Raw genomic sequence first — 15,276 nt, forward strand, 5'->3', positions numbered from 1 at the left:
AAAGTTTCCCTCCCTGACAGCATATGAAATTAGCATTATCTCTTTCTTCCTTAGTGTTTAAAGAGTCCACGGTCAAGGTCAAAGACTTCAAAGTGACCTAAGACTCAAGGACAGTTCAGCCAAAGGGCAGGCTAACAAAAGACCTCTTGACGCAGAACACTTGGATGAGGCCTCCAGGTTGAAGAAGGCCTTGGGCTAGCTGGAGGTTTATTCTCTGAGACGTTAGGAAACATTGCACAGAGGCCTAGAGAATCAAATATGAGTGAGAGGCTGGTAACACAGAGAGAGGCTGTTATTGAGGAAGGCTGGCACTACTTAAAACTGAGAGTGCAAGTTTATAGTCAAAATTTATAAACCGATTAGGACTTTATCTGGAAGAAATGCATCTATGTATTGTAAAGGCAACCATATTCTAGAACTTAGAATGGAATGAAAAATGAATCATGTTGCTTTGGGTATAATTTTTCACGAAAATGATTTGATAGCTTATTTCACACAGTTTTAGAATAATATAGATGTGGTCATTTAAAAAACATTTGAGTGCTTCCTCTGTTTTCTCTTTTGACATTCAAGTCTTTCTTTTTGAAGCACGTATTATCATCATCCTTGTCAATTTTCTTTTTCTGGGTTTTTTTTTTTTTTTCCCCAGTTGTTTTCTGGTCCTGCTCTGCCAGGTACCTATTTCACCATGGCTTTCCTGTGATTTAAACATTTCTCTAACATCGTTTCCACTGACTCCATGAAATCTACATGTTTTGCCAGTTTTGCAATTTCACTAGCCTCTATGGCTTTGTTTTTTCTTTTTAACGTGTGATACATTTTCAGATGTTTCAGCAGGTAGCAATCAGCAAAAGATTACAGAGGAGGTTGACAAGATGGACAGGGAGAGATGTTTGTGTTAATTAGGGACGCTGTCTGTCAAAGGACTCGTTTTATACAAACCCAGTTAGGCATTGCAGGTTTTTACATTATGATAACCTATGCTTCCTTACGTAAACCCTGAGCCTTGTATAATGGGGCCCTGTGTACTCCCAGCTGTGTTCTCTTTCATTAGTGAATGCTGTTAAGTTTTTAGTAATGCCGGACAGCCAGCAGTTGCAGCTTGGTTGTCATTTCCTGACTATTGGAACTATTTTTCCAATCCAGGAAGGTTGTGTTAAAAATCCAGAGGAAGATTAGCAAGAGGAAGACATTTTATTGAACGCTGTAACATGCTATTACCAGCATTTGTAGGAGCGGGATTCATGTTTACTTTGATTATAGGATTTCTTGGGGGTCAGGCTTGGGTTCTGCATCTCTTTGTGAGGGAGAATGTTACACTGGGTTCCTTTTATTCTGTTCAAAGGTAAAATCAGAGAAAAGGATGCTGCTGTTCCCATCCCAGTTAAATGTTGTCAGCCCGTGGAGAAGCGGGCCTTATTTCAACTCCCCAAGATCCTTTTGAAAAAATAATCGCTCTAGGCTTCTTTGATTTCCCTTCAGAAGCAATTGCCGTCTTTCTTACTGTGACTTTGTTGCTGTGTAAGATTGAAGATATAAGTGAATATTACTGTGATGGAAAGTCTGTGTGAAAATTCACTGATGATACTTTAAAATGTCATCTTTGCTTACACCAGATTTCTTACTTTGAATTTTTAAAAATCACTTTCTTGTTTAAAGTTTTTTAATGGCTACATTTGTTTAAAAATAGCGAACTCTGTGATTTTTACATTCTATTTTGTAATTTGTAAACATTTAGATCTTTATTGTAATTAATAAACATTTAGATCTTCATTTTATATCCTGTTATCTGAGTTATGTGTGTCTTCTTTTAACTAGTGGGACTGGGGAGTCTGGGAGGTTGGTTTTGATTCAGAATTTCCCGAGAGACATCTGCTTCCGCAACTCCTGGAAATCCGGTCGCTCAGCAAACCCCATGTAATCAAACTGGATACTCAACCTTAGAATAACTCCAAAGCAAATAATCCAATTACACTGATGAATGCAGGATTTGAGGGAATTCAATGGAGTCAACGTGGCTGAAAGATGCTGCAGTGATACCTTCCGGCCCCTATGCTTCCTGGTCTGTGCTCTGATCCTTCTGTGTGTGCAGAGAAGCTGAGTTTATATTCCTTCTCCTGGGTAACTAGGCCAAGAGGGATTTTAAAAACATGCAGTAAAATCAGGGCAATTATGTTCTCACTGCAGACACATCTGCCCCAACTTACTCACTTAGATCTGGGGTGTAGTCACACTTTTGACAAAGGATGGTAGGAATCTAGTTTACTCAGTTGTGATTCGTTTTGAACACACAGTAAAAAGGATGATGAAATACATCTATGGAAGAATCACAGGTCTCTTTTCTCAGGTAAGAGATACCTTAAAATATGACTTTTCTCCTCCACTTTGGTTGATGAAAAAATTCAACAATAAGATGACTGAATCCTCTGAAAAGAAGAATGAAATTGCTTTTTTAACTAGAAGCCAATTTTCACTCAATATTTAGAATTCAGCTTAAATATCACCCTCACTCAGAGGCTTCCCCAGACCCAACACCATAGGGTTAAGTCCCACTTTCTGTTCCTCCATATCAAGGCCACCATATACCCCGTCACAGCACCACACCCCACTGTACTATATCTACCTGCTTTACTTGTTGACCTCCTCCAGGAAACTGAAAGCTCGTTCAGGGCAGGGCTGTCTGGTCCACTGTTATTTCCCCAGCATCTACCAGAGCACCAACTGATGGGCATTCAATGGATAATTATCAGAGGACATGAAGGAGTTCCTGCTAAGTTCCTGAATTGATACTGATGAACTAAGTGAGAACTTTCAACAAAATAAGGATAAATTTTTTGGAGTATTTTAGTGTAAAGGGGCTTTAAATGAAGAAACGGATTCGTTGTCTAGTATTTGGTGGATCTCTTTGGGAGAATGAAATAGCCTCAGGATTCTACATTAACAAAATCATTTGAAATGAATGTGGGGATCCCTACGTTGCTTTCCTTAGGCTTTGTCATGAAAATGTTTGTAGAAACATAGTTCTAAATAAGTGACCTAAGGCAATGGAAAAACATGATTCAAGCTATTAATATTTAATAGCTTGTTTTTCAGGATTGCCTCTGGTATACAAAGTAAGGGTCCCTTTGTCACTAAACAATTGCATTCTCAAGGTCTGTGCAAAGACTAGATGGAATTAGTAGCTTTTTTTTTTTTTTTTTTGGTAAATATTCACTCCTTACTCTGATGGGCAGAATGATGTACTGGGAAACAAAAAAGTGTGGGATCTAAACTTCTATTTCCTATTTGTGAGGCCTTAAACAATTCTTAAAATTAAAAAACAATTCTTAAAATTAAAATACATTATGAATTTATCAAAACATACCAAAAGCAAAAAAGTTAACATAATCACACTTATATACCTATTATCCTGTTTAAGAAAGAAAACTTTACCAGTACAGCTGAAGAGCCCTGTGTGCTTCTTTATTCATTTTCCTTTCCTCCCCCAAGGTAACCAGTGTCTGGAATCTGGTGTTTTATTCCCGTGTACAATGCATCTTTTATATATTTGCTATATGTGTACATATCTCTAAGCATTGTTTCGTAGTGGTTAAATCTCATAAAAGCATTATATAGTATGTGTTGGTTTTTTCTTTGTTTGTTGGTATGTATTCTTTGGTTTCTGCTTTTTTGCAGTCAACATGTTTGGGAGTTATTTGTGTTGCTAGGTCTAGCTCTAGTTATCCATTTTATCGCTATACAGTGTTTCCTTGTATGACCACACCATAATCTATTTACCCATGTTCCTGTTGATAGACATTTAGGTTGTTTCCATTATCATAAACAACACTGCCATAAGCGTTTTTGTACCTATTTCCTTGTGCTCACTGAGTGCTTCCCTAACATATATGCCTTGAGTGAAGGGGGGTGGAACTGACGGGTCCGAAGGTGGGCGCATTCTCCCCTTAGACACTGGCAAATTCTCCTCCAAAGTGGAAACGTACGCCCCCCATAACAGAGTGTAAGAGTTTCTGTTGCTCCAGATTCTCACCAACATTAGATATTGTCCAACTTACTAACTTTGCTAATTTGATTCTTGTCAAAGTTATTGGAGTTTCAATTTGCATTTTCTTGAGCGCTAATGAAGTTGAGCTCCTTTTTATTATGCAGTTTAATTGATCTTACTAAGCGTCAGCATCTTCATTTATAAGATGAGAATAATGGTATCTTCCTAATGCACAAGGGTGCTGTGAGGGTTACAAAGCCCATACTGCGTGGTCAGCACGGGCTAGCTAGGATTACTACTAATAGTGTCATGATGAAATAATAAACAGCGTGCTGCCCAGAGACTGCCGAAGTCTTGACTTCTCCTTCTGTGGGAAAGCTCACCAGGCTTGGTAATGCCAGCTCCCTTGGCAGCTGGAGGAGCATGGAAGCCAAGACCGGAAGGGCGGAGTGAGAGAAGGGACAGGGTGAGGGACTAGCACAGGCCTGGGGAGGGCTCAGTGGGCATGGTGGCCCTGGGTCCTGGCACATGTGAGCAGTCAGCAGGGGCACAAGCAGAAATATGGGGGATGCGCAGAGCCTGGCTCTCAAGTGACACCTGTGGATCCAGCAGGTCCCAATGTCAGCATCTGCCGGCTACACCTGGGACCCTCTTCTCTCAGTGTTTTCTCTCCCCTCTGCCTGCCCACTGGAGAGGAGACAGCGTCTTGTGGGGGAAAGAGTGTCGGCCTGCCACTGCCTTTAAAGTCACAAGGCTGGATTTGAACCAGATGATCTAGATGCTTGACCTTCCTGAGCCTGTTTCCCCATTGCTAAGGTGGGAACAATTCATAATACTTCCTTGGCAGGGAAGAGGCGAAAGGATTAACTGAGATGGTATGGAAGGTCAGATTCATCCTCTCCTCGTGGCCCCTCCCCTACACCTGCTTTTACTCTTTTTTTAGCCTTCTTTCTCACTTACCTACTATCGAACCCCCTGAAGGCACCAATAGATTCATGAGATTTCTTTGTGTCAAACCCACTCTCTCCCTTTCCTTCTTTTTGGAGAATATCTGCGGACAAGTTAAAAGGAAATAAAGGCAGTGGATCTATCATTTATTAAACACCTACTGTTTATAGAACACAAACCAAACCCCTCAGTTTTGGCTGCCACTGTCCCTCAACAGTCCAGTGAGTAACACAAAGAAGTGCTCAATGAATTCATCTTGGGAAGAGAAGACAAAGAAGATTATGGTGATGGAGGAAGAAGAGAGAAATAATTCACGAATGAAAATCAGCACTACAGCAAACCATTATTTGTGTCCAGGGGTCAGGACGGCATTTATCTCAGGAGCTATCCGTAGCGTGTCAGGGGAGTTTGTAAAAATCTAAATGGCCAGTTGTGAAATATATTTGCCCACCTTTTAACTCGGCCTATACACTAATCTAACACGATAAAATAACTCTGTTATATTTGTCATACAAAATATTTGCAACTGCATTATGATTGTAAGTTCCTTGAGGGCAGGGACAGGTTCTTAACAGCTTGTGCCCCAAACAACACCAGCACAATGATTTACACAGGGCAGACCTTCACGATGGGCTTGGTGAATTGAAATTAATGTACTGTGGCCGAGGGGATTTAAAGGAAAGCGTCTGAATTTGGAAAGGCTCGCTGAAAGAAAAGGATTTAAAATCCTATTGATGAAGACAGTCACACCTGGCAGAGGAGAGGAGGAAGTATATTCTAGGAAAAGGAACAGTGCAGCAGAAGCAGAGGTTGGCTCAGCCAGGGCCATCAGCCAATGGAGGTTCACTGGGGACTGGCCATTGTAGTTCTAGGGGCCAACAGAGTTTTCCATGACAAGCTGTTGGGGTAAGGAAGTATTCTCAGGGCTTTTTCAAGCATTGCTTTTTGCCTTAGAGTAGGATGTAGTCTCCACAAGAACATAGAACCTTTGGCATTTTCTTTCTTAAGATTTCTATAAATGTGCTCAATGGATCATTAATATAACGTTTTTTAGGCCCTTTTTGAAACAGAGCAGGACCCAATGGGGCTCCTGGACACGGAAGCCTTTCAGTGTCCCCTGTTTCTTGTTTGTAGGGAATAGACTCCAGCCTCCATGACCTTCCAAAGGGCAGGTTTGAACAGTTGCTAATCAGGGAAGGGAGGGGATGCAGAGACAAGGGAGGAGACCACCTGAGGCCAGATTAAAGGAGTGCAGGCCCTGCACACACCCTGATCCTTAGCAGCAGCTCTGCCCCTGAATCATTGCTATAAAAACTCCTCACCAAATCCTCCCAGTTTGGGACACATGGTTTTTGAGGCCTGAGCCTGCGATGTCCCCTTTTGCCTGGCAAAGCAGTAAAGCTGTTCTTTTCTACTTCACCCAAAACTCTGTCTCCAGGATGCGCTTAGGCACCGGTGCACAGAGGCTGAGCTTTCACCCCTCTGCAGGCAGACATTTAGGAATTATTTATTCCCACTCCCCCTCCTCCCAAGGCCTGCATTCTTTTCGTAAGTGGTTTACAATACTCAGAGTTGTTTTACACCTTAGATGCAACTCGCTCTAAAGACTTCTCTTGTCTGGGGAATTCTAGTAACAAGACTTGCTTTCTCTTTTCTAAAAGAACATGGCACGGCCCCTCCAATCAATATTTACTGGCTCTAGGTCTGCTGAGAGGGAGAGAGGTTTACATTAAGAAGATGTAGACACAGCCCTCAGGGAGCTCATAATAAAAATGTTACGGGGAGAGGAGTCAAAAAATTACTAATATTCTTAGGAGTGGAACTATGCCGGCAGTGGTGGGATTTCAAGGGAGTTCCTGAAAAAAGGATTTTCTTGTTGTGGTTTTTGTGTTGTTTTTTCCTTCTCCTCCTCCCCCTCCCCCCCTCCCCCCCCTCCCCCCCGCTCCTCCTTCCTGTAGGCAAAGAAGGAAAAAAATGAAGGTTTCTGAATCTTAGTTGTAGGATCCTAGAATCTACCTTTATGCCATGGAGCTAATGAAAGAGGGGAAATTGAAGGCGTGAGTTGGTATTTCTCTTTACTGAAATTCTTTGGAGGACAATGGTATAACACTAAGAAGGAAAGATTCTTAGAATAAGATGGGAGGGGTGTGGGCAAAGACTCAGAGCCCCAAAAGTTATGCTTCATGCACCAGAGGACACATGACATGGGCAAGGAGCCTGGGATTTGGAATGAGAAGGTGGTTTTCATCACTTCTCAACGTGTGGCTTGGGGAAAGTCACTTAACCTCTCTGAACCTCAATTTCTTTTTTTTTTTTTATTTTGGGGGTAGGAGTTTATTAATTAATTTATTTATTTTTGCTGTGTTGGGTTTTCGTTTCTGTGCGAGGGCTTTCTCTAGTTGTGGCAAGCGGAGGCCACTCTTCATCACGGTGCGCAGGCCTCTCACTATCGCAGCCTCTCTTGTTGTGGAGCACAGGCTCCAGACGCACAGGCTCAGTAGTTGTGGCTCACGGGCCCAGTTGCTCCCGGCATGTGGGATCCTCCCAGACCAGGGCTCGAACCCGTGTCCTCTGCATTATCAGGCAGATTCTCAACCACTGTGCCACCAGGGAAACCCCTGAACCTCAATTTCTTGATCCATGAAATGGAAATGATAATACCTGCCCTGCTTACTTTACTGCTTTGAACTGAATGAAGTTTGTGGACAATAAAACATTATGAGTGTTATGAGTATAATATGATGATAATATCAATGCCAGGCTCAAAAAGTCAGTTACTCTGGAAAGCTGGTTTGTAGTAAAAAGAAGATTCAGAATGAGAGAGATTCTAAAGGCCATGGGAGATTTTAAAATAGCCTGGTGAGATCACTGTAATTACAGAAGGACGCTTTTAAGGGGAGGGTGACAAGAAAAGGATTAAATAACTGAGAACTGAACAAGAAGTTTAACAGGGGCCACAGAGAAGGAGGAGGTGTGCTGGGTCCCACTGGAGGAAGCTGGAGGTTTTGTTCACTGATATATAGAGGAATGGGGTTGGGGAAGAGCTTATAATGTGAGCATTTACTGTGAGTCACTGTACCATCCCTATTGAGTGTCACATGTAAAAGCTAGAGCCAAGAACAGGCATGCCAAGTGAAGGCTAGGACTGCATTCAAGAACCCATGGAGAAGATGCACTGAGCTGGGAGGACCAAGATGTTGAAAGGAGTTGGACACTCCAGGCGAGTTCTGAAACAGCTCAGCAGGAGGCAGTGGGAGGAGTTCAGAACGAGCGCACGGATATCTGGGCAGAGAAGGCTGCCAGGAGGTGTAAGGACCTGCCGTGGGGTTGGGTTGGAAGCCAAGAAGGTCAGTTCAGGAGGAGCTGGAATCCTAGGCAGGGTGGCAAGGATGCTACCTCGTCAGGAAGGAGACTTGGCAGACACCCTAGATTCGGACCAGAGCTACAGGGCAGAGAGAAGCTTGATTCCCAAGAGCGGGACATGAGGCCAGTGTTTAGGTCTTGCCCATCCAGAGAGCAGTCAAGGACAGCAGGCTGCTTGTGACCTGGAACTATGTCTCATTGCTCTCCGTAGCCTCACTACCTAGCACAGTGCCTGGTGTTCAGAAAGCACTTGATCAATGTTTGTTGGAATGAACCAAAAAATGAATGACAAAAGAATAAGGCCAAGTTCAAAATACCCAATAAGCTTTGAATTTTATTCCTCCCTCTGGTGGCTTTTGACAGCCTTTGGCTTTCTTTCTAGGGCCAGATAGTTCATGTGGAACCACCCTCACGGTCCCTCCTGAGAACTCTTGGCTACCCAGTGTGTCTCCTTCCCTTCTCTTTACGTGGTAGGTGTGCTCCATACGGCCACATTCCACTTAGCGGCTTGTTTCCATGGCAACTTGCTTCTTCATTATGCCACACTCACCCTGCCTCTCATTACGAGGCATTGCCGTATCTTATTCAGATTTCTAACCCTGTCAGTTCCCAGCCGTGTTTATATCCTGTCTGATATAGAATGTCTTACATTAAGGGAACATTGTCTTCTCAGAAAATTAACTTTAAAAATTGCATTTAAACACATTATGGCATGATTTATTTTCCAACTAGAAATATCAATTTTCTCCACAACTTCCTTGCCAAGAAACAAGTTCCCTTGTCAGCCATTTTCACTGACTCTTTTCAAAACTTTTTTCTCCATGCATATTTTAAAGCCCTGGACAGAGTCTCCAGAAGAAGCATCTGGCTCCTGAAGTAATGTATGGCTCTCAAACTTACACCTACATCTGCGGACTCTGCCCCCTGGTGGTCACTGCCATGGTCAGACCACCAGCAATCTCTCCCTTGGTACTGAAGAAGATCTGAACACCATCCCAAGAAAATGTAGGCACAAGAGTCGCAGGGCACACTTCATTTCATTTTATTGTGTCACTTTTATTAGACCAGTCCATTTGTGTTTTAAGGCTCCCGACATGGTTTTCGTCACTTTAATGAAGAAAAATCTAGCTAATCTGTTCTTAGAATCCATCTTGGTCAACTTACAGAGTGTGTCTTGACCTTAGTCTCTTTCTCAGCTGTCAGCTATTTTAAGAAACACTCAGATGGGACCCACTAATGCCGGTTCAGGATCACCTCGTCTTTTCTTTTCAAGGCGGATTTTCACATCTGCTGGAAGAACTGGCTGCCACACACCTGCCACTTGTAGCCAGTGTGGATAGGCATGTCCTTGGTCCAGCAGCTCATTCTGTTCCTCAGTTGGGGCCTTTCACCATTCCTTACCTTCCCATAAAGCACCAAATGGATTCCTACATTTGGTGTCTCTCACTTATAAGGTCCCTCATGGCTCAGCTCAGTGTATTGCTGGGATCCTTCATTTAGGTCTTTGCCTCAATGCTCAGTGAGCCTCTATGTAGCAGAACATTTATTTATTGTGGCTAAGATATACTTCCAAGTTCCATAGAACAACTTTCCTCTGGCTGTGCAGGGGAAAAAAAAAATTCAGTTCTGAAGGACCTACTATATAGCACAAGGAACTACACTCAATATTCTGTAATAGCCAATATGAGAAGAGAATCTGAAAAAGAATATATATATAACTGAATCACTTGCTGTGTACCAGAAACTAACACAACATTGTAAATCTACTATACTTCAATTTAAAAAAAAGGAAAAAAAATCAATTCTGATTTCTCCTGCCCTTTTCACACCTGCATTTAGAGTTAGAATGCATCAGAAGATGTGTAAAGTTCATCCTAACCGTGCAGCTATGCTATAACCCAGTAGAAGATATTTTCTGAAGAGTTGGTTACGCATACCAGACATACTGTACAAGGGGTGATTTTTTTTTTTTTTTTTTTTGCAGTACGCGGGCCTCTCACTGTTGTGGTCTCTCCCGTTGTGGAGCACAGGCTCCGGACATGCAGGCTCAGCGGCCATGGCTCACGGGCCCAGCCACTCCGTGGCATGTGGGATCCTCCCGGACCGGGGCACGAACCCGTGTCCCCTGCATCGGCAGGCGGACTCTCAACCACTGCGCCACCAGGGAAGCCCCAAGGGGTGATTCTTGTAGGGGAAAGTCTTTGCTGGTTGTTTACTGTACTGGGTTGAATTGTGTCCCCCACAAAAATACCTTCAGGTCCTAATACCCATTATCCGTGAATATGACCTTATTTGGAGACACGGTCTTTGCAAATGTAGTCAAATTAAGATGAGGTTATACTGGATTAGGTTTGGTCCGAATACGACTGCTGTTCTTAAAAGAAGAGAGAATATTGGACACAGAAGGATGAAGGTCACGTGAAGACAGAGGCAGAAATTGGACTTGTGTTGCCATAAGCCAAAGGATGTGAAGAATTTTCAATAACCACCAGAAGGCAGAAGAGACAAGGGAAGATTCTCTCCTAGAAACTTTGGAGGAAGCATGGCCCTGCCAATGCCTTGAATTCAGCTTCCAGGCTCCAGAACTATGAGCGCATACATTTCTGTTGTTTTAAGGCCTCCAATTTGTCATTTGTTACAGCACCCTAGGAAACCAATACATTCACCACTGGAAAACTAAATAAAGGTAAGGAGTTTGAGGGGCTTCCCTGGTGGCGCAGTGGTTGAGAGTCCGCCTGCTGATGCAGGGGACACGGGTTCGTGCCCCGGTTCGGGAGGATCCCACATGCCGCGGAGCGGCTAGGCCCGTGAGCCATGGCCGCTGAGCCTGCGCGTCCGGAGCCTGTGCTCCGCAACAGGAGCGGCCACAACAGTGACAGGTCCGCGTACCACAAAAAAAAAAAAAAAAAAAAGAAGTTTGAAACTTGGGAATTTTGTCCTGCCTCCAACGTTCAAATCCCCAAGGATAAATGGGAATTTGCCCAGTTTGTTTCTTGGATATGAGAAAAAAACAGAGACATTTTTTCCTCCCCTGACATTGGTATCATCGTTAGCCGTAATATATTAGACTATCATATTTGAGCTACTGCCTAAATATTTACAGCTCCTCCTGTAGTATGAATGCCTAACATCCTGATAAGAGGCTGCTTGAGAGACACACCCCTGACCATGATGCACAGCTTTGCACCCTCCCTCCATGCCCAGCTAGTGAATTAAACATGACTGCTTGAGTTGACTCCTTAATCTGCAAGGGCAGCAGGCAGCTTGGGGGTTGGATGTGATAAGTAATGGGGATTACAAATGACCATTGTAAATTCTCATCCGAGGAAAAGCTCCGCACAAATTGCTTTTTAGATTATTTTTTTGTTTGTTGTTTTGGGAGAAAGAGTTCTAGAGCTGAGGCTTGATGGAGAAGCTGGAGCAGGGATGGGAGCAAATGCAATGGTTTGGTAAGGAAATGATAGTGGCAGTTAACACTGGAAAAAAAAAGGAGATTCAAGAGATGTGCAGCAAGGGAATTGGTTGGATGCTGGATAGAAGCAGAGTTACAAATAAAACTGACTCCTAAGCTGAGAAAATCTGGAAAATATTTGGGTCACTGATTGTGATGGCGAATTGATGTTTGAGACTAAGAAGGGCAAGAAAGAGGGTGATGAGGTTGGGGATCTAGCAGCCTCATGAGCTAATAGAGCTCGTAGGGCTCTCAAAGTCATTGACTCCAAGGGTCACCCTGAGGCCCACAGAGGGGAAACTACTCAACCAAAATCCTACGGCCAGCGACAGACAGAGCCCAAGTCAGAATCCAGGACTCCTATCACCGTCCTGTATTCTTTCCAAATTAGAAGACTGGAAGAAAGTGGGAAGCTTTAGGCGGAAGCATGCAGATTTTGTAGAACCCCGCTTTATAGCTGGTAACAAACACGGTTCCCAAAAAAGAATGTATGAGCAGAGGCTGCAAACCACCAGCTCATGGATTGACCTCGACTCTATTTTTTTAAATTAATTTTTGAATTGATTACTGGGAATTCCCTGGTGGTCCAGTGGTTAGGATTTGGTGCTTTCACTGCTGTGGCCTGGGAACTAAGATCCCACAAGCTACCCGGCGCAGCCAAAAAACATTTTTTTAATCGATTACTAACAGTTAAAAAGTAAGCAATATATGTGGAATCTAGAAAATGGTACAGATGAACTTAGTGGCAAAGCAGAAACAGAGACACAGATGGAAAGAACAAACGTATGGATACCAAGGGGGGAAGGGAGGGTGGGATGAACTGGGAGATTGGGATTGATATATATACAATACTATGTATAAAATAGATAACTAATGAGAACCTACTGTACAGCACACGGAACTCTACTCAATGCTCTGTGGTGACCTAAATGGGAAGGAAATCTACAAAAGAGGGGATATATGTATACCTAGAGCTGATTCACTTTGCTGTGTAGCAGAAACAAACACAACATTGTAAAGCAACTATACTCCAATAAAAATTAATAAAAACTTAAATTAATTAATTAAAAAATAATAAAAGGCCTTAAAAAAAAAAAGAGTAAGCGAGCTCCTCTAAAACTCTGGCTGTCTAGCTATTCTGGGAAAAGCCAGTGGATCTAGGAGAAAGGAGGAAGAGCTGCCCTCTGTTTAGATGAGGCAGGCAGGCACAGGCTGGTGTGCCCATCTACCTGGCCGGCTTCGCTAACTTATATTCTCTACCTGGCCCCTGCGGGCCCTGGAGTCTGCCAGCCCTCGGAGGGGAGGAAAGGCAGAGGCCCTGAGCCCGAGGCCGAAGCCAGAGTTGGGACTGTTAATGGCAGGGGTGAAAACAACCTGGCAAAGAAACCCAGGGACTAGAAGGACTAGAGAGCCTAGGTCACAGAAGCTAAGGTCTTGTCCAAAAAGTCAGGGACAGACAGTTCATCTATTTTTAGATAAAGCAACAGGATGTGGAAACCAAAAATGTGGTCAGTTCTCCCATACTGCGCAATGGTGATGACTTATGCAAAACATCCTCTTTTCCTATTTTTAACTAGATCACAGAAGCTGCATCAAAGGACTGGCTGCTGACTAATCCTGTTGAGACGCCTTTCTCTGAGTTGCATAAATGTCATCTACACGAGCTAGAGAACATTTGAGAAGGAAAAAAAAACCCTGTTAAGACTCCTGCACATAGGGCATTCTTAAAAATAGTCTTCTGAGTGGTATCAAGGTGTTCTGGGCCACAGCTTTCTGGAACTTATCTAGGATTTCATGGCTGAATGGTGCAGATATTCAAAGAGAAATCATTCATTTATTAAAGATGAATTAATGATCCATGACTTTTTTGGACTCTAAAGTACAGTGATGATAGTTTTTCAGTAGATCACCTGGAGAATTATGCTGATTTTTTCAGCAAAACTATTATCTAGTTGTATAAATATCCCTGCACCAGGAACAGACATTTTATTGGAGAAAAGGAATCAGGAATGAAAGCAAAGGATTGTCAATGCATTATGGACGAGAACCACATCATGACAATGGCAGGCCTTGGACGTCAGCAGAGAGCTCAGCCATCATGGAGGGCAACCTTCTCACTTTACTGAGGGGGGAGACGGAGCTGTTACAGGTGGTGTGGAGGCCCTGCCCCTCCCCCCCGGCCCCCCCCCCAGGCCTCACCACTTCTGTGTGTTCCCACTGTCCAGTGGCCAGACTCTGAAATCTCTTTGCCTGGGGGCTTTTTTCATAACTGAGGAAAGCCAGATGTGCCAGGGAATAAATACCACCGAGAAGCAGCAGCGGCCCACAATCAGGGACTGGTAGGACTTGGTGTCTAAATACCCCAGGCCCTCACCCCTCAGTGGGGTGTGAGCTCTACAAGCTGCTAACACAGAGAGAGTAGGCTGCAGGCTTTAGCAGGCAAGTATCTTGCTAGAGTTAATGTAATAATGTTGTTTTGTTTTCAATGTGTATGTCTGTGTGTGTGGTATGTATAGTTTATATATGTATATTTAAGATGTATATATTGTGTATATTAATGTATATATGTAAATATGGGTATATAATAAATAATGTATATATGATGTTTATATAAGTTACTTTCTATTTATGGAAGGTGATACTGTTTTTCCATTTACAGTGGTGTTATAAAGTTTCCTTTTATTTTTTAAAAATTTATTTTATTGAAGAATAGGTGATTTACAATGTTGTGTTAATTTCTACTGTATAGCAAATGATTCAGTTATACATATATATACATCCTTTTTCATATTCTTTTCCACTATGGTTTATCACAGGATGTCGAATATAGTTCCCTGAGCTACACAGGAGGACCTTGTTGTTTATCCATTCTGTATATAATAGTTGCCTCTGCTAGTCCCAAACTCCCAATCCTTCCCTTCCCCACACCCTGTCAGGTCATCAGCCTCTGTTTCAAGCACGGCACCTCTGTCTTTGTTGGGTTAAGAACTGGTGATATAAAGAAGGAATTAGAGATACAAACTACTAGACATAAAATAGATAAACAACAAGGATTTACTGCATAGCACAGGGAATTATATTTAATATCTTGTAATAACCTATAATGAAATATAATCTGAAAACAAAAGCTGGATCACTTTGCTGTACACCTGAAACTAACACAACATGGAAAATCAACTATACTTCTATTTAAAAAATACATTGTAGGCTTTGAACTGTACATTTAAAAATTGTTAAAATGGCAAATTTTATGTTACATATATTTTACCATAATAAAAAATACAAAATAAAAATATATAGGTTTAAAAAAAGGTGACTTAGAGGAAGGGGGCTTTACTGCTTAAAAGAATAGTAGTTGATACGTTTGCAAATTTCAAATGGAGTACAACACTCAATCGATCACGAAATTGAGGCCCAGAGAGATTAAATGACATTTCCCAGTTCCCACACAGAGTCTGTGACAAAGCCAGGACAAGGCCCCATTCCCTTAACTCCCATCCATGCTCTTTCCACAGTACTCACTTCCTGA

General features: G+C 42.6%; 1 protein-coding gene across 2 annotated transcripts in view; it reads left to right on the forward strand.

The window, feature by feature from the left end:
* Nucleotides 1-1,780, forward strand: part of DPYS (dihydropyrimidinase) — an 88,752-nt gene extending 86,972 nt beyond the window's left edge. For both annotated transcript variants that reach the window (XM_067711507.1, XM_067711508.1), the window contains one exon: nucleotides 1,346-1,780. Coding sequence is in view for 1 of the 2 variants with exons in the window: in XM_067711508.1 (XP_067567609.1) it covers nucleotides 1,346-1,444 (99 nt within the window). In the remaining variant the exon portion in view is untranslated. The remainder of the gene's footprint in view (nucleotides 1-1,345) is intronic.
* The last annotated feature ends 13,496 nt before the right edge of the window (nucleotides 1,781-15,276 follow it).

Source organism: Pseudorca crassidens, chromosome 17 (genome assembly GCF_039906515.1).
Source record: "Pseudorca crassidens isolate mPseCra1 chromosome 17, mPseCra1.hap1, whole genome shotgun sequence".
NCBI lineage: Eukaryota > Metazoa > Chordata > Mammalia > Artiodactyla > Delphinidae > Pseudorca > Pseudorca crassidens.